Below are 19,374 nucleotides of genomic sequence, written 5' to 3' on the forward strand. Positions count from 1 at the left end.
CTCAGTACTATACTTCGTAAACTATTAATTTATATTAAAACAAATTTTAAAATCATAATAAAAATGAGAAAGAACCATTATGAATTGTGAGAGGAAGGAAGAAAGGAAGGAAGGACCTCTTCATCCATGCTTTCCCCTAGGTAGCACCCTCTTCCCTTTACCCCTTCACTAGATGACTGCTGTTCATCCTTCAAATCTCAGCTTAAATTAACTTCCTCAGGGAAGTCTTTCATGATCACAATCAAGCCAACCCACAGACTCAATCAAGTCACCCTCTGTTATTTGTTCACATGGCTCGAGCACTTTTCCTTCAATTATAACTAGTGTTATGTAATTGTTTGAAGTCTGTCCCTCTCACTATAGTGAAAATTTCATGAAGGCAGGGGTGTACGTCTTTCTCACTATTGTATTTCTGGGGCCTAATATCTGGCCAACATTTAGAAAAGTTACAATTAGTAAGTGATGAATGAAAAAAAATGAATGAATGGATGAATGTATAAATTATGAGGACTGTACAACAAAAATAAATCTTCTTACTATAGAATTTAAAAAGAGATCTTTGGAGATTAGCAGATCTATAGCAGGCAAACATATTGTTAACAATAGGACACCATGAAAAGAACAGAATTCAGTTACTAGTAAGTCAGAAGACCTGGGTTCAAGTTCCAGATTAACCGATATAATCATACGCAGCACACCTCACTATACTTTCATTTCCTCAACTGGAAAATGGAGAAATAACAAAAATACCTGCATCATGTACCTCACAGGGCTATTTTCAACAACTAAATGCAAATGCTATGAAAACTCGTGGCACACAGCTTCTTTTAAATGAATAGTAATAGTAGCAGAACTGTAGTAGAAATAGAAGTACTTCTTGTTAACATAATAGTGGTAGTTTCAAGGCTAGTAGTGGTGTTTTCCATTCTGATTGGGGAAAAATAATAATGGGTTATAGAGCGATTTAAAATTTCTTTTTACTTCACTAGACTTCATATAATTTTGAAGCATGTGGAAAGGTATCGAGCATATATTGTATTATGCTATTCTGCTCAGATCAGGAAATGAGGCTCAAAACTATAAAAGAAAGGAAAGAAATTCTTTTAAGACCCTATTATATGCTAGGTACTATGTCATGTATTTTACATTTATCATATTATTTAATCCTTATGACAACTTTGTAAGAGAGGCATTGTCCCCATTTTGCAGAGGAGAAAAGTAAGGCTTAGAGAGGTTGTGAGATTTTTTCTAAGGCTACTCACCTGGAAATAGCACTACCATGGTTATAACCTAGACTTTGCCATTCCCAATAACTACTCTGCTATGAATCCAAATTTAATCATCTGTTCTCTGACCAGTACCTCCTGTTTCCACTCACTCCCTTTAGGATTTTGACTCCAACAATTACTCAACCCTAAGAGAACTCACAATCCATTTGATCCTCCTTCCCTCCCCGTCTCTCCAACCTCTCAGCATCTCCCCTCTCAGCTCCTTACCCAGCCTGGTTTCGTGGTGCACTATTATAATCACACCCTCACGTACGCTCGTATTGCCCTTGCCCCCCTCTTCCATCATTATAATCTACAAATCCCAACCTTGGTTAAATCCAAAATTCTATTTAAACCATGTCAATGTCTGTGCAGCAGAATGTTGCCAGAAAGAAAACCATTATCACGATGCTTGGTCTCACTTTAAATTGATGGCAAATAAATTCTAGTACTTAGTGTGACCCAACAATCCTACTATATTCCTCTGATCCACTTATTCTGTGACTCTCCTAGACAATTATGTTCTACCTTTTCCTCTCATCTCTAACCTAGAATCAGAAATACAGCACTATACATCAAGAAGAGTAGAAAGGTAGTTAAGTATATTCATATTCTAAGATTAATTTATGTAGCAACTGATAACAAGGAGAAAGTATGGTGTTTAGTAAGTGTTCATGTATTGTTCATGATAAGGAGGATATCTTAAGCCTAGATAACACGAGTAAAGGCAGGGAGGGTGACCGATTTTAGTCCAGTTGAGGTGTAATGAGAACTGCAACACAACTGCAGCTTCAGGTGCCCAAGGGTTGGAGAACCAAGGATGAAAGAAGGAAAAATGGACAGAGATGAGGAGAGAAACGTAATTTGGGGCCAGGTTTCTTCATGGATTTGAATATCTAAAACTTTAAGTTCATCCTATCGGCAAAAAGAAACAACAGAAGGTTTTAAAGCAGGGCAGTGACAGTAGGCCTATTTTACCAAGACATACAGATAGTTGGTATTGTGGCAAATGAAATTGTGAAAAAGAGAGATCACAGGCAGAGAGGCAGCAGCTTAACATTCCTAAAAAAAGATGAGATCTAGAAAGAAGTGAAAAGTTGGAGGCAGCTGACTTTTTGGTTACCAAGCTGAAGAGTTAATAAAAACATATATGATCATTACTAGCTTACTAGGCAATATTTAAAGACAGGAGTATAGATAAGAGTAACTAAGACAGTCACTGAAGAGCTGAGGGAGCCATGAGAAACATTCACGAAGAAAGGCCTTGTTCTGGTTTTAACATCTGTGTCCCCCTCAATTCCTATGTGCAAATCCTAACCCCCAAAGGTGATGGTATTGGGAGGTAAGGCTTTTGGGAGGGGATCAGGTCAGAAAGCAGATTAGTGCCCTTGTAAAAGTGACCCCACAGAGCTCCCAAACCCCTTGCACCACGTGAGGACACAGCCAGAGGTTGAGAAGCCTACAACTCAGAAAAGGTACTTCATTAGAACCCATCCATGCAGGCATCCTGGTCTCAGACTTCCTTCCAGCCTCCAGAACTGTGAGAAATAAATTTCTGTTATTTACAAGTCACCCAGTCTGTGGTATTTTGTTACAGCAGTCTGAACAGACAAAGACAGACCTGAAAACCTGTCCTCAAAAATTGAAAAAAAAAAAAAAAAAAAAAAAAGGAACCCTCATACACTATTGGTGGGAATGCAGACTGGTGCAGCCACTATGGAAGGCAGTGTGGAGGTTCCTCAAAAAATTACGAATAGAATTACCATATGACCCAGCAATCCCTCTCCTGGGTATCTACCCAAAAAATCTGAAAACATTTATCCATAAAGACACGTGTGCTCCAATGTTCATTGCAGCTTTATTTACGGTGGCCAAGACATGGAAACAACCAAAGCGTCCTTCCATAGATGAATGGATAAAGAACTTGTGGTACATATACACAATGGAGTACTATTTGGCCATAACAAAAGATGAAATAGGACCATTTGTGACAACATGGATGGATCTTGAGATTATAATGCTAAGCGAAATAAGTCAGACCGAAAAAGTAGAGAACCATATGATTTCACTGATATATGGTATATAAAACTGAAAAACAACAAAAGGTCAACACAAACAAAGGAAGGAACAAAAACTCATAGACACAGACAATGTTTAGGGGTTACCAGAGGGTAAGGGGAGACAGGGGCTCTAGAGGAGGGTAAACGGCGACTAGTACATGGTGATGGAAAGAGAACTGACTCTGGGTGGTGAACACACAATGTGATATATAGATAATGTATTACAGAATTGTACACCTGAAATCTATGTAACTTTACTAACAATTGTCACCACAATAAACTTTAATTAAAAAAAAAAAGAAAGTCCAAGAAAAAGCATTGTTATGCAAGTCCAGTTTCTAGGCAAATGGGGGTGGTTTAGTGGCATTAAGTGGTCCATGTATCATCAGAATGGCAAAAATTTTAAAAGACTTATCACATGCCCTGTTGGTAAAAAATAAAAAGAAATGGGCAATTTTAAATCAAATTAGAAGAAATGTAAAATAATATTGACAAAGAGTTTATGAAGGATAATTTACAATATTAATATTTAAAACATATAAACCATTTGACCCAGCATTCCCCCTCTACAAATTTACCCTATAAATACACTTTCACAATACAAAAGGTATAACTATGTGCATACAAGTTACCCACTGCAGCATTATTTGCAATAGTAATAAGCTAAACAACCACCACCAGAGAAATGAACAATAAAAACTATAGTTTACCCATATTATGACCCAAACACAGCCATTAAAAAGAACGGGGGATCTGAACACACTGACATAAAAGTACGTCTACAATAAATGTGTATAAGCAGGGGAGAGTTACAGAAGCATATGTATACAATGATCCCAGTCCTGTTAAAATCAGCAAAGCTGTATATGTTCATGTATGCATCACGCAGGGAAATATGGGAGAAAAAAACACATGCTTTTAACAGCAGTGACTCTAGGGGAGTAGAAACGTGAATGGAGGCCGTTGGGGAGAGAGGAGGGGCTGCACTTTATATTCAACAAGCATGTGTTACTTGGGTAAGAATTTTAAAACTACCAATATAAATACAAATACAAAAAAGTTAAAAGGGAAATTTAAATAGATTAGAACTAAAATAAACACCTAATAAACAAACAAAAAAAACTGCTAATTACCATTCTCACCTTTGATCCTGATTTTTCTGTTGTCTTTTTTCACAAGGGCACAACCATCCTCTCAGCGGGTAACTTAAAAAACCTGGGAGTCATACTATATATAGTCCTGCCTCTTTCTCCCTCTGCTTCATTCTTCAGTCAGAAAATATTTATCATATTTATCAAGTACTTTCTATGTTCCAAGAGCTATTTTAGGTACCGAAAAAGCTATAGTTTAATAGTTACAGAAAACTGTTCAGTCAGTCTCAGAACTGAGAAACACAAAAAACAAAAACGCCAAATCAACTGCAAGTCTTCTAGCTTTGGTTTTCTAAATCTCTCTGAAATATCCCCCACAACCTAGTTTCTACTATAATTTTCATGGTTCAAATGAGAGATGGCGAGGCATTAAATTCCTGCAATTCTACTCTTTCTGAATTCTCCCTCCCATCCCCGGAATTCACCTGCATATTATTACTAAAGTGAAATTGAACATATCATTTTTCTTGTGGAAATTCTTTAATACTTCAATTATCTTCTGAGTAAAAAAAGAAACTCTGCGATACGCAGTCCTTCATGATGCCTATCTGTCTATCCTCCACGTCCACTACTCCTCTCACCCTCCAACCCACATACTTCCCATCGGCCGTACTGATCTGCTCCTTGTTACCAAACGTTCACATTTTCTCATGCCTTTAAGGAATTACTTCTGTTTAGAATTCCTTTTGCACAACCCTGGCAAACTCATGCACATCCTTCAAGACTCAGCTCTAGAAACCAGTTTTCTTCCAGTCCCAGTGCACCTTTCCTACTGCCCAATACTGCAGTTGTTTATGGTGGCCATCTCCGGTACCCTCCCTAAGGATGGGCATCGTGTCTTCTAGTCTCTCTTCTCCTAGCGTCTGCTTTACCAGCTAGCATGTACAAAGTAGACATTTCACAACTATCTCATCAGTAAAGAATGAATGAAGGACTGCTTAAATAGCTGTGTGATCTTGAGTAAGGCATGTAACTCAAGACTTAGTTTCCTAGTAAACAAAGAGGGTAATTGTATGTACCTCAAATGGGAGGTAAGTTAAAGTTCCTAGCATAGTGTCTAACATAAAGTAAAATATTTAGTAAAAGTTGGCTTAACACACTTTTAAAAATTTGGTTGTGTATGCTAGTCTGGGTGCAAAGCCTTCTAATCCTTATTTCTTTGGTAACCTGCATCCTGAATTTCAAACAAACTTGGAACACAGCCTATCTATAAATTGGAGTTCTTCTTTACTCTCCGGCAAGCAATCTCTTCTTTGATCGGGCTTACCTCATTCCAGCGACACTGAAAATTTATCATTCGCACTCTCATCTCAAGGTTTTGCTTTACTTTTCTTCTTTGCCTAGAATTTCATCTCTTCTCTCTTTCCCACTTAGTGAAACTTTGTAGGTACTGGAAAGTCCACAAGAAAAATCTCTGTTTTCTTATATTTTCCCATATTGCAACTATATGGATCTATTATTTATAGTATCATGCCACCTTCCAAGTTAGCAGTCATTCCTGCAACAGTGAAGACCTATTAGGTTTTTTTTCTCTTATGCCTTCAGTAAGTCCCACTAAGAAATTATCTGATGAACAGTCTTCACTGACAATTCAGCAACTTGATTTCATATACAGACTCCAAACCATACACTTCAGTATTGAGTTCTTAATTACTCTGGATTCTCTGCTATTGTTTCATAGGCATTAGTCTTAACTCCAACCAGACTGCAGACTCTGAGATCTTGTCTTTGAGTTCTCATTCCCTCAACACTAAGGACAATCTTGAGCACAAAAATCAATAAATACTTCTAAATTAACCTCAAAAAAAGAAAAAATTAACTTCTAAACACTTTAACGATATCTGTAGGTCACCGAGGATACTATATTATTTTATCACCTGTCTTTTTCAAAATGTGTACGTGGGTTTGACTGCCTATTTCTGGATACCCAGTTTTTAAATAAATAAATAAATAAATATCAATAAAACTTATGAACTTTTTTCCCCTAGGCTCACAAAATCCTATCTTTCCAAATTTAGAATTTGTTTCAGAAGTGAAAAAAAACAACCATGGTAGACACTAGAATCTTGTTTCATTATTGTTGCAATGTGTTTCACCTATAGGTCACCGAGGAAATAATTTGTGTTTCACTGTCATCTATTCTTTAAATTTATATGGGGGTATTAATGAATTAAACAAATACAATCTTGGTTTAAGACATGAAAATTATCTATTTTATATAGATTACCTATGTATGTTGTGGAGCATTAACTTTATTAATTTTAAAATTACACCTAAAAACATAGCAAAGAAGCAATTTTTTAAAAAACTGGAGTCTACATTATATGTGATATTGCTCTGAGTGAAATCATTTTTAAAGAAAATGGGCAACAACTACTTGTTAAGTTACCTGTAATCATTCCGATCATCAGCTTTTACTCCAGGCCAATCTCTCTTCAGATACTGACTAGCCAATTTCTGGATACCCTGTTAAAAAAATACATATATATATATATTTTTTTCATATAAAATAATTATTGTGCCACAAAGGAAGCTTTCTTCCTTAAAATACAGTACTTAGCAAATCCCATCTTTCTAAATACACGTTTAATTCAGAAGCAAAGAATCAAAGTTAAATGGTAGAACACTATAACTTGTTTTATTGTTATCACAATCTTCTCGTCTCCATTTTTAGGAAAAGGGTGAGTATAAGGATGAGAAAATTGAAACGTAATTGATATGCTTTTTACACTTCACCAAACTATTTGACCATCCATAAAAACAAACTCCCTCTGGTATATCACAGGGCACACAGCTGCCCACCTCCACAGGGCTCTGATCACATGGCTTGACATCCCACCATTCCTCTGCTGTGGCATGTATTGCATTTCTAAATCCCAGCAGCCAAATTCTCAAATACTGGGAAAGGGAACAACACATCCAATTTGGAGCAGACAGATACACACTGGCTTGTAAAAATCAATGGACAAACCTTGGTGCTATTCCATACTAGTAATTTTCAGGGCAGATTTTAAGAGTTTTTGCTTTTTAAATAATGCCGTGGCACAAATCACTTCAAATGAAAAATATTAGTTTTACAAAGAAATATACCCACTTAGTGTTATCCATATAACATGAACCTGGGAAAAACAGAATATTTATCTGTAATAGGTATAGTGGGTATCAGGATTTGAACAGATAAGTCTATTTTATCGGCCAGTGATGTTCAACTACTCACTCTGAATACAGAACATATTACTTTTAGATGAGAACATCTGTGGTCCTCTAACACAATAACGGGGACCAATGTAATAGATTAGAAATCTTTAACTTTGGGATAATCATCTCTATACATGCAACTTTAAAAAGAATAAATAAAATGCTTAGATGAAAAACAATCACATTAATTAACAACTACATACTTTAAACAGAGGTTGCCCATGTAAAATTAAGGCTGCACTCTATATATGGAACCTTTCTACTAAGGTCTGCTGCCAAATCAGTTTGGCTTAATTAATTGTTGAATGTTTCTGTTTATCAGTATTTCAATGAGCCCAAAGGGTAGCAGGAACTGTAGAGAAGCTCCTTTGAATCTCAAGTTCCTCCTAAACTTGGCAATAGTTTGGTTTCACTATTTCCAGGTACTGTGAATTCTGAGAACTCACATACAACAGCACTCCACAATACTTCCACTTACATACCTTGTACTTTGGGGAATCAAATTGCTAAGTCTTCCCTGAATATGTACAGGATTGCACTTTTGTATCTTTTTCATACTGTTCCTAGTTGTATGGAACATCTTCCCACCACTTCTAATCCTACCTGAATTCTCACTGCCCCTCCTTTAAACTGAGTTTTAAATTTTCTAACACAAAATATTCATAAGTATATAAAGGAAAATGTGAAAAGTGTCATTGCCTTGGAATTTCATGTAATTAAAACAGAATGTTCTTTCTACATTTATTAGCTGCAATTTTTTTTAAAGAACTATCCCCACTGAACTATTTGGTTATCCTGAGATATAGTTCTTAGAGGAAAGGCAAGATAAATACTTGATTGTCCAGTTTGGTCCAAAGGTAAACAATGAATTTTTAAAGTAACATTATGCATGTATATATTTTGAATAAAATGTTTTAATTTACTGCAGTTAGCATTCTTTTGATGCGCTAATTGTTACATCTGTGATCAGTGGGAGTCCTTCCAAGTTGGCTCCTATGTCATGACCTCAATAGATTTTGATTGTGTTTTTTTTACAGCTCTTATTCCAGATCTGCAGTAAACTAGTTTTCCAAGGAATTCTGAATCCTTTCAGAGAGAAACCATCTTCAGGGACCACAATCTAGGCACTTCCTCAACCTTCTGGTTTTACTTTGTGTCTTTCTCTAAGAGGCTTTTTTTTCCTAATTGTATACAAAGTAGCTCACCCTCCAGCCAGTCTCTCTCTCTCTCTCTCCAGCCAGCCTAATTATTCTAATCCTTATCACATTGTTGCTGTCTGGTTTAAATATATTTGGTCTGTTTACTAACTATAGATTCCATGAGGTAGGAATCTTGTGTATTTTATTTTAATCACTATGTCTCCAGGCTATAGCAGCAAAGAGCATCACATTTGATTGATGTCAGTAATATTCACTGGTTATACAAATAAATGTCACCTACATAATTTCTAATGCATAACACCTAAACTCTTTTTGTGTTTTTACATTCTCAGTGAGAAATGTTTGAATCAAACTTTCTCTGGTCCCTAATTTTCATATGCTCAAAGGGAAAAAAATACTGTACCAAATTTCTAAGGTTATAACTAGGTGGTTTTAATATAATAAATAAGTTTCTTAGTAAAATTGTAGTCAAATATGGCCATCTCCACTATTGGAAGGGAACACAGGTTGTGTGTATATTCCAAAGCAATGAAAAAAAAGAAAAACACAAGTTTATTCCATACTTACAAGGAATTACACATTAATTTTTGTGAAGAGCTCATAATATGTAGGCAGGAATAAGAAGTATGTAGCATAAAATGGCAGGCAACACCTGGGTTACTGCCAAATAAGTGGCAATATGTGATTTAGGTACACAGATGAGGAAAAGATCATCTGATATTTCCATAACAAATTACACCTAGTAAATGATATGACAGTGACTTTTTCAGTTTAACCACTGCTAAAGTGGTTGCAGAACACTTCATACAGAACGTGGGATATTATTTGAGCCTCAGATTACAAGTAAGATTAGGAAGGCAGAAAAACAGCACTCTAAATTTATATAAAACAAATGAACTTATTAACAAGCATTTCAAAACACTTATTCCTCTTAACTCTGTTAAGGCCTTGTTATAACCACAGAGAAACTGGACACTAAGAGGGTGCATAATTTACTTAAGATCAGCCAACTAGTTAAATTTGAATTATAATCCCTAGTTATTCTAAAGCTTCACAAAAAACTCACCACGTTAGCGTGGATTTTATATAATTCTTAAAAAATTCTTACTTTAACTTGTTATTTTTTGTGTGCATTATAAGTCACAATAGCAATTTCTAGAGTTCTAAACCACAAAGTTGAACTGTATTAAACTGAATGAGCTCTTTAGAGATGAGATGAGGGATTCATGAAATAGACAAACACTGAGATCTGTAGATGAAAGACTTTATTCAAGTTAGTTAACAGAGGCAGGAATCATGACTTGTGTGTGCTCCATGCAGCTGTTCAAGATCTCATCTGCATGGACACTCAAGAAATACTCAGTGGCCTTTATAGGAAAGTTCCTAAATAACATCTCATGCCGCTGAAAGCATTCTATACTTAAATTAACTGGCTTCCCTTTTATGTTATGCTTAAAGCTACATCTTATAAATAAAAGGTTTATTTATATAGAAATAGAACCTACCCCAATTAAATGGCTAAGGAAAATAAACCTAGGGCAGGCAATGTTTTAAAGAGAGTTGCTGCTGCTGTTGTTGTTTTTAATCACTTCCCCAGCCTACAACATTACTCTCTAAAACTGGTTGGCGCACTAGACATATAATATGTATGTTTATTTACCTGAGCATCACTGATGTATAATGTTGATTTGATTTCCAAATATAGTTTACTCTGGAGCAGTGGTCTCCATAAAAACGTACTATCAATATACTCTTTGGAACATCCAATAACAACCCATTCCAACTTTCTAAAAAGCCACCAGTGTCTGATGTAAGGCTTGCTTTGTTTTATCTCTCAATAACACTTGCTATATTGCTCTAACAAGTGAAGCATCACAAAGAAAGCCACTGTTCATTAGACATTGAGAAATGGACTGATGGCTTAACCTTTTGCCCATTTACAACAGAAAGCTGAGCAGGAGTGTGCTCCATGGCTCTCTGTGCACAGGTTATTCTGTATCCATTTCTTCCCACCAACGTGGCTCAACAAAATCATAGGAAAGCATGTTATTTATACACTGTAATTTTTCATCATGAAATTCCTAACACTTTGCAAATGACTTTTAAAAATTAACAAGTCCACTGCATAAGTTGGACTCGTCTCAAACAGATGTAAATTATACAATCATTGTCTTTACTATTCTTAAATTACTTTAATAGCTATACAGAACTTCACCTCCACCCCTAAAGAAAGTTTTGAAATATTTTTCATTGCCCTATGTATCTCTTTCACCTGCCGTTTCTGAGTTATATCCCCACTTAGAAGACTACTGCAGGAGAAGATTCTGGGAAGATAGTGGAGTAGGAAGCACCAGGCATCTAACTCCTAATCCAGATAGCAGACTCAATGGCAGAGTGTCTTGTGTAACTATTTTGTAACTCTGAAGTCTCTTGAAGGCTTGCAATTTCCAGGGGACTCCTGGGACATTAAATGAACTTACTTTCATCCAATCCCTGAACCTAGCTCAGCAAGAGTAAGCCCCATCTCCCAGCCATGCAGTTGTTCCTGGAGCAGCATGAATGTAGGGTGGGCAATAAGGGCACTATCCTCCAAATATCAGGGGATCTGTGCTCTGATCACTGATTACTGCTTATGAGCAAGGAAGCAGAGACACAAAGGCGCAGACACAAAAGGAGGCAGCCATTGTTGTACTCCTATTCTGCACTGAAGTAAATAGAGCCTAAAGAACTTTTGGACACCATCAAATGGACCAATATATGCACTGTGGGAGTAATAGAAGAGAGGAAGGGACAGAAAGATTCTGAAAAAATAATGGTCGAAACCATACTGATTTTGACAAAAGAAAAGAATATTAATAGCCAAGAAGCTCAATGAATTCTAAGTAGGATGAACTGGAACTGGGAGATTCACAGTTAAGACACATTATAATGAAATTGTCAAAAGCTAAAGACGAAGAGAAAATCTTGAAAGCAGCAAGAGAGAAGCAAATTGCCACACCCAAGGGCTCAGCAATAAGATTCTTAGCAGATTCCCCAACAGAAACTTAACAGGACAGAAGATGGTGGGTCCAGATATTCAAAGTACTAAAAGAAAAAAAAAACTGTCAACCAAGAATACTATATTCAGCAAAAGTGTCCTTCAAAAGTGAGCGAGAAATTAAACCTGCTCTGCAAGAAATGCTCAAGGGAGTCCGATAGGGTGAAAGGAATGGACACTAGATAGTAACTTGAAGAAATAAAAATCTCATTAGAGATAAATACACAGGCAATTATAAAAGCTAGTATTATCATAGCAGTGGTTTGTTTTCTATGTGATTTAAGAGACTAACACTTTTTTAAAAAATTGTTAGTTTAAAAGCTAGTATTACTGTTACTTTGGTATATAACTCCACATTTTGTTGTTTACATGTAAGAGACTAATGCATTAAAAAAACCTTTTTGGTTTATGTTTTTTGGACATAAAATCTACAAACATGTAATTTTGTGACATCAATAATAAAAAAGGTGGGGATGAAACTCTAAAGGAGTGGAGGTTTTGTATATTCCTCAAGTTAACTGGTATAAATTCAAATTAGAATGTCACAACTTTAGAATGCTAAATATAATCACAAAGAAAAACGCTATATAATGTACACAAAAGGAAACAATAAGGAAATTAAATGTTCCACTACAAAAACTCAGCTAAACACAAAAGAGACACTAATGCAAAATGACAGAAGTAAATACCTCCTTGTCAATAATTAACTTTAAATGTAAATGGATTAAACTCTCCAACCAAAAGAGCCTGGCAGAATAGATTAAAAAACATGATCCAACTACAGTAGTACCTCGGTTTTCAAGTGTCTCCATTGACAAACATTTCGCTTTACGAACGCTGTAAACCCAGAAGTAAATGCTTCAGTTTTCAAACATGCCTCGGAAGTCAAACATGTCAATGCAGCTTCCGCTGAGTGCAAGATCCTGAGGCCTAGCTGTCGGCTGTTTTCGAACGTTTCAGAACTCCAACGGTCTTCCAGAACGGATTACTTTCAAAAACCAAGGTACCACTGTGTACACTACCTACAAGAGACTCTTCATATCCAAAGACTACTGCCGTATTCTGGTAGGGATAATGACATCTTACACTGTGGTGGAGGCACCAGAGATACAGAGAACCAGACTGATTACAAAGATATGTGGTAGGGAAAATTGACATGATTGGTAATGGTCTAGCTATGGAAGACAAAAATGACCCGTTGGATTCTTGGCCTCATACAACTGGATGGATGATAGTATCGCCCCCAAGGATGGAATACATTGGTAGGCTATTTAATTACAGAAAGGGTTGTTAGGCTATAATACAAACAATCCTGGTGTACCAGAAGTATAAGAAAAGAGGAAAAGCCACTACCTCTCCTAAAGTGAGATATGTCAGGAAAACCTATGTAGACTGTAGTATACTGGAACTGGATCTAAAAGAACGAATAGGAACTTGACCAACTGAGAAAGGAAGAAGGGCATTATAGGGTTTAGCATAACTTAGATGAAAAAATTGGTGATGTAAAATAGTAGGGGAAATACGGGAGATGGGTTGGTGGAGTAAATTTTTACTTGTAAGCATCCAACTTGTTCTTTGAAACTTATGCTAACACTTATATACTGCATTCTTCTTTAGTGCCCAGGAGATATCTACTCTCAAAGTAGTTTTCCATGAAGTTATTCTCCTTCTTTAGAAAGACTCTCCAATGTCTTTCTTTAACTCAGTTTGAAGTAAAAACACCATTACTATCATAGCGCTTACTATAGAATCGTAAAAACACACTTAAAAAGATGTTGCCTTCGAAAGTCATAACTCTAATAACTAGGATGTATCATCTTAATTTACTATGTTTACACAAAAGGCACAGTGTTGCCTTTAATGAACATAAGCAACATAAAAGTCATCTGCCTGAAATATGCTTAGTTCTCCACTGAAAATTAGTATGACAATTTCATAAGAGAAAGCACGTGCATAAATCTGGACTTAAACAAAGAGGAAATGTTATATGTGCAATTTATATAATGCTGTTGCCAATATGAGCACATAACCTGGAAGTCTGTTTAATAAAAGGCATTTTCCCTTTAGGAGACACAGGGCCCAATATACCTGATATTAAATATTAAGTGCCAGTTATTTAATCACTTTCAAGCTCACTTCAACGATGTTCCCCCCTCCAGGCAGTCTTGTTTTCACCTAGAGCTCCTCCATGTATTCCCAGAGCAATATGCAAGCTTTCATCATGAGAAAACCCTGACTAAAAGGCACTGACTTAGCTTACCTCTACCATTCCAATAGTTTTTACTTCATTTTCCATTTTGCAATAGATTGTTTAACCAAGAAACAATGTTTTCACTTTTATGAATTTTTTTTTCTTTTTCCCACATTTTGTGAATTATTCTTTCCAAATTGCTGGAAGCTATTAGTAATAAAAGCAATATTTTTTCACTGTTACAGTCATTTTCCAATAAAGAGTAATATTATTTGTTGGCAAAAACTAAATTTGGGGGTTTTATTTCATAATATTTAAACATTATCAATTGGAAAGAAATATGGCTTATCAATTTTAGAACAAAATGTATATAATTTTGGCTTATTTAGAACATTACAAAATCACTAGACATCATAAGAATTGTAACTTTTTTCAATTTTTTTGTTAAGGTTACATTTCAATGCCTGGATTAGTTGATAGCTATTTATGAGCCTTTCTGACATGAAGGTTTTTATTGCTGTTGTTTTTAAACAATAAGAAAAGTGTTAGATTAGTCAGCATGATTGAACTGCCCATTTGATCTCAAAGACAGCTGTAAAAGCAATTCCTTCTTCAAAGCAGAAACTGGAATGTATCAAATCAGCAAGTGAATAATAATTTCATGTGCATGACCCTTAGTTATCTCAAAATAGTTTACTTTAAATTAGAGAATATCATCTGTAAACACACTGAATCAGATGAAAACTGCTGTACAGTGCAACACAAAGCCAAACAAACAGTGAGAGTGTGTATATAATCATCTTGTACACCCCCAATAGTGTGAACAACATATTCTAAAGACCACTAATTAGATCATGGGCTTTGGTCTCAGACTTGACATGTATTACATATGTGAACTTGGGCAAGTTGTTTGCTCTCACTTTCAGTCTCATCATCTGTAAAATAAGGATAATACTTCAGTAGGTGAATGGACAAATAACATGCCGCACATCCAGACAATGGAATATTATTCAGCACTAAAAAGAAATGAGCTGGTGGACGTCATAGGAATGGCGGCAGCAGGGCGCACTATCTGAGTTCTCCTCCAGATCTTGTTGCAAACGGGAACTATAACCCATCGAGGAAATTTTCGCTCACCACACAATATTGTGGAGAGATTCGTGGATTGCTTGAAGCTAAGAAATTCTTGGGGATAAGCTAACTGGACGGAGCAAGGAGAGGAGGAGGAGAAGCGGCGTGGGAGCGCCCGGCCGGCAGCGGCGGGAGAGCCCAGCCCCCAGCGGAGCCTCAGCTGGCGGGGGCGAAAACCGAAAACCACGGAGCCGGGCAGGCGCGGGATCCCAGGCGGAGCGGAGAGCGCAGAGACCGGGGGTAGGCCCTTTCCCTGCTCCCACGGCTGATTTCTCCCGCCGGGAAGGCGATGCGCCCTGCGGCGGACGGGGGGCGCAGTCTCCATACCTGGGCCCCTCCCCCCGCCCTGCCCTCCCAATCCTACCCCGCCCTTCCAGAGACTGGGACTGGAAACCGCGGTGCAGCCCCGCTGTGCCGGGCGCGCAGAGCGCAGAGACCGGGAGGCGGGTGCTTTCCCTGCGTCCCGCGGCTGATTTGTCCCGCGGCTGATTTCTCCCGCCGGGAAGGCGGCGCGCCCTGCGGCGGACGGGGGGCGCAGTCTCCATACCTGGGCCCCTCCCCCCGCCCTGCCCTCCCAATCCTACCCCGCCCTTCCAGAGGCTGGGACTGGAAACCGCGGTGCAGCCCCGCTGTGCCGGGCGCGCAGAGCGCAGAGACCGGGAGGCGGGCGCTTTCCCTGCGTCCCGCGGCTGATTTCTCCCGCCGGGAAGGCGGCGCGCCCTGCGGCGGACGGGGGGCGCAGTCTCCATACCTGGGCCCCTCCCCCCCGCCCTGCCCTCCCAATCTTACCCCGCCCTTCCAGAGACTTAAACCGGCCCCTGAACTGAGAAGTGGTATCTAACGCTCACGCTTTGGGAAGCCTGACGGGCAGCCCTGACCCAGGCAGACTGGGCAGTGTGCGTGATTTTGGCTGCGCTAGGAGAGAAGAGACGCCTCCACCCCCAGCCACCACCTTTTCTGGCCTGCGGGAAGAGGGCGACGACGCACGGCTGGGCTGGGAGAGTGAAGACCCCTCCATCTCCAGCCCCCACCCTTCCTGGCTTGCCTAGGGTGGGGTGGGTGCAGCGGCCGAGACACACCCGGAGATCAGCAGTGAGGCAGGCGCAGCTCTGGGCTTTCAGCAGATCAGAAATCTTCTGCCCGCACTCACACACACACACTGAAGAGGTGCCTTAAGACTCAAGAGTTTTGGTCACATATCTGGTGGTGCCACTCTCAGTGTGCATTTGTGCAGGCAAGGGCAGAAACTGCACTGATATTGTAAAAACTATCATCCAGACCCCTCAGGCCCACGCTTTTAAGTCTGCAGTCCCAAAGTCTCTCTGGGCACCAGGTGACCGGCTCTGCCTGCGCAATAAGCAGGGGGCTCCTTGGTACAGCAGAGAACAACCTGGACATTGCTTGGTGGGCCTAGGCCGAGACTGTCGCTGCTTTTTGTATTGCTTTGTTTTGTCTTGTTTTGCTTTGTCTTTATATCTTTGATATCTTTGCCTCTGTCGAGTGGGGTTATCAGGTGGTTTTTGCATGTGAACGTATTTGATATTTTTCTTTGTTGTTGTTGTTGTTGTTGTGCTTGGTGATTTGCTTTGTTCTGAAACTGCCCTGCCAGGGCCCAGCTTGTGAGGCACGGTCAGCAGATCAGAAATCTCCCGCCCGCACCCATACACACACACTGAAGGAGTGCCCTAGGACTCACGAGCTCTGGACAAAGGACTGGTGGTGCTCCTCTCGGTGTGCATACGTGCGGACAAGGGCAGAAGCTGCACTGACTTTGTGGAGACTATCATCCAGACCCCTCAGGCCCACGCTTTTAAGTCTGCAGTCCCAAAGTCTCTCTGAGCACCAGGTGACCGGCTCTGCCTGCGCAATAAGCAGGGGGCTCTTTGGTACAGCAGAGGACAACCTGGTCATTGCTTGATGGGCTCAGGCCGAGACGGTCGCTGCTTTTTGTTTTGCTTTGTTTTGCTTTGCTTGGTTTTGTTTTGCTTTATCTTGTATCTTTGATATCTTAGCCTGTGTTGAGCGGGGGTTATCGGCTGTTTTTTTTTTTTTTTTTTTTTTTCTTTTCTTCTTCTTTGCTGTTGTCGTTGCTGCTGTGCTTGGTGATTTGCCTTGTTCTGGGACTTCCCTGCCGGGGCCCAGCTTGGGTGGCACGGGACTCGGCATATCTGGGGGCCAACTCCAGACCAAATCGGAGTGCAGCCGGGGTTGACCTACAGGTCACATACCTAGAGGGGGTTCTCGGCAGGCTCTGGAGCCCATAGAGGCCAAATCACATTGGGGTGGTCAACCCTCACGCAGCAGAGTGCCCTGCGGGGGGCAGAGCCAAGTCTCACGGCAGGTCAGCCCAGGAGTTGACCCCACCTGCTCATTAGCGGGAAGCAATTAAAGATCTTCTTGAACGGGACAGTGTACACAACACAAGACTCACCTTTGGAGCACACGCAGAGGAGGACGACGTGGTGCGAGTCAAATATAAAGGACACATACTACACAAGATAACCTAGCAAGAACTAAGAACTCTAGGGGATCTACCTAATATATCAAAATAAACACAGTCAGCCAGAATGGGGAAACAAAGATACACGTCCCAAATAAAAGAACAGAAGAAGCTTCCACAACTGGAACCAAATGAAGCAGACGTAACCAACCTCTCAGAGACTGAGTTCAGAACACTGGTGATAAGAATGTTTAAGGAGCTTAGAGAAGACATAAAGAAGGATGTAGAAATCATAACAAACGAGCTTAGAGAAAACATAAAGAAGGATGTAGAAATCATAACGAAAAACCAGTTGGAACTAAAGAACACAATTACCGAAATTAAGAACTCACTTGAAGGAATTACCAGCAGGCTAGATGAAGCAGAGGATCGAATCAGCGACTTAGAAGACAAGGTAGCAGAGATCACCCAAACGGAACAACAAAAAGAAAAAAGAATAAAAAACAATGAAGATGGCCTAAGAGACCTCTGGGATAACATCAAGCGCAACAACATGCGCATCATAGGAATACCAGAAGGTGAAGAGAGCAAGCAAGGGATTGAGAACATATTTGAAGTAATAATGTCTGAAAACTTCCCCAACCTGATGAAGGAAACCAACATACAAGTCCAGGAAGTGCAGAGAGTTCCAACCAGGATTAACCCAAACAGGTCCACACCAAGACACATTATAGTTAAAATGGCAAAGCTTAAAGACAAAGAGAGAATCCTAAAAGCAGCAAGAGAAAGACGGAGGGTTACATACAAGGGAACTCCCATAAGACTATCAAATGATTTTTCTACAGAAACATTGAAGGCCAGGAGGGAGTGGCAGGAGATACTTAAAGTGATGGAAAACAAAGGCCTACAACCTAGATTGCTTTATCCAGCAAGGCTATCATTTAAAGTTGATGGAGAGATAAAGAGCTTTCCAGAAAAAAATAAGCTAAAGGAATTTATTACCACCAAGCCAGCATTGCAAGAAATACTAAAAGGTCTTCTGTAAATAGGAGAAAGATCAAAACAACCTAACTACAAATTTAAAAATGGCAATATCTATGTACCTATCAATAATCACTTTAAATGTAAATGGATTAAATGCTCCAATCAAAAGACATAGGGTGGCTGACTGGATAAGACAGCAAGACCCTTGTATATGCTGTATACAAGAGACTCACCTCAGAACAAAAGACACACACAGGCTGAAAGTGAAGGGTTGGAGTAAGATATTTCATGCAAATGGAAACGAGAAAAAAGCTGGAGTTGCAATACTTATTTCTGACAAAATAGACTTTAAAATGAAGAACATACTAAAAGATAAAGATGGGCACTATATAATAATAAAGGGATCGATCCGACAAGAGGACATAACCCTAGTAAACATCTATGCACCCAACATAGGAGCACCTAAATATATAAAACAGGTACTGACTGACATAAAGGCAGAGATCAACAGTAACACTATTATAGTCGGGGACTTCAACACACCTCTGACCACAAGGGACAGGTCTTCCAGACAGAAAATCAATATGGAAACAACAGCCTTAAATGATACATTGGACCACTTGGATTTAATCGATATTTTCAGAACATTTCACCCCAATGCTGCAAAATACACCTTCTTCTCAAGCGCACATGGAACATTTTCCAAGATAGATCATATGTTAGGCCACAAAACAAGTCTTGATAAATTTAAGAA

The 19,374-nt window shown here is 39.1% G+C and overlaps 1 protein-coding gene across 4 annotated transcripts in view; it reads right to left on the minus strand.

Annotated features, from left to right (window-relative positions):
- FCHSD2 (FCH and double SH3 domains 2) overlaps window positions 1-19,374 on the minus strand; it is a 220,281-nt gene that overhangs the window by 119,622 nt on the left and 81,285 nt on the right. For all 4 annotated transcript variants that reach the window (XM_033120312.1, XM_033120314.1, XM_033120313.1 and 1 more), the window contains exon 4: window positions 6,869-6,945. In XM_033120312.1, the coding sequence (XP_032976203.1) occupies window positions 6,869-6,945 (77 nt within the window). The remainder of the gene's footprint in view (window positions 1-6,868; window positions 6,946-19,374) is intronic.

Source organism: Rhinolophus ferrumequinum, chromosome 11 (genome assembly GCF_004115265.2).
Source record: "Rhinolophus ferrumequinum isolate MPI-CBG mRhiFer1 chromosome 11, mRhiFer1_v1.p, whole genome shotgun sequence".
In the NCBI taxonomy this organism is placed as follows: domain Eukaryota; kingdom Metazoa; phylum Chordata; class Mammalia; order Chiroptera; family Rhinolophidae; genus Rhinolophus; species Rhinolophus ferrumequinum.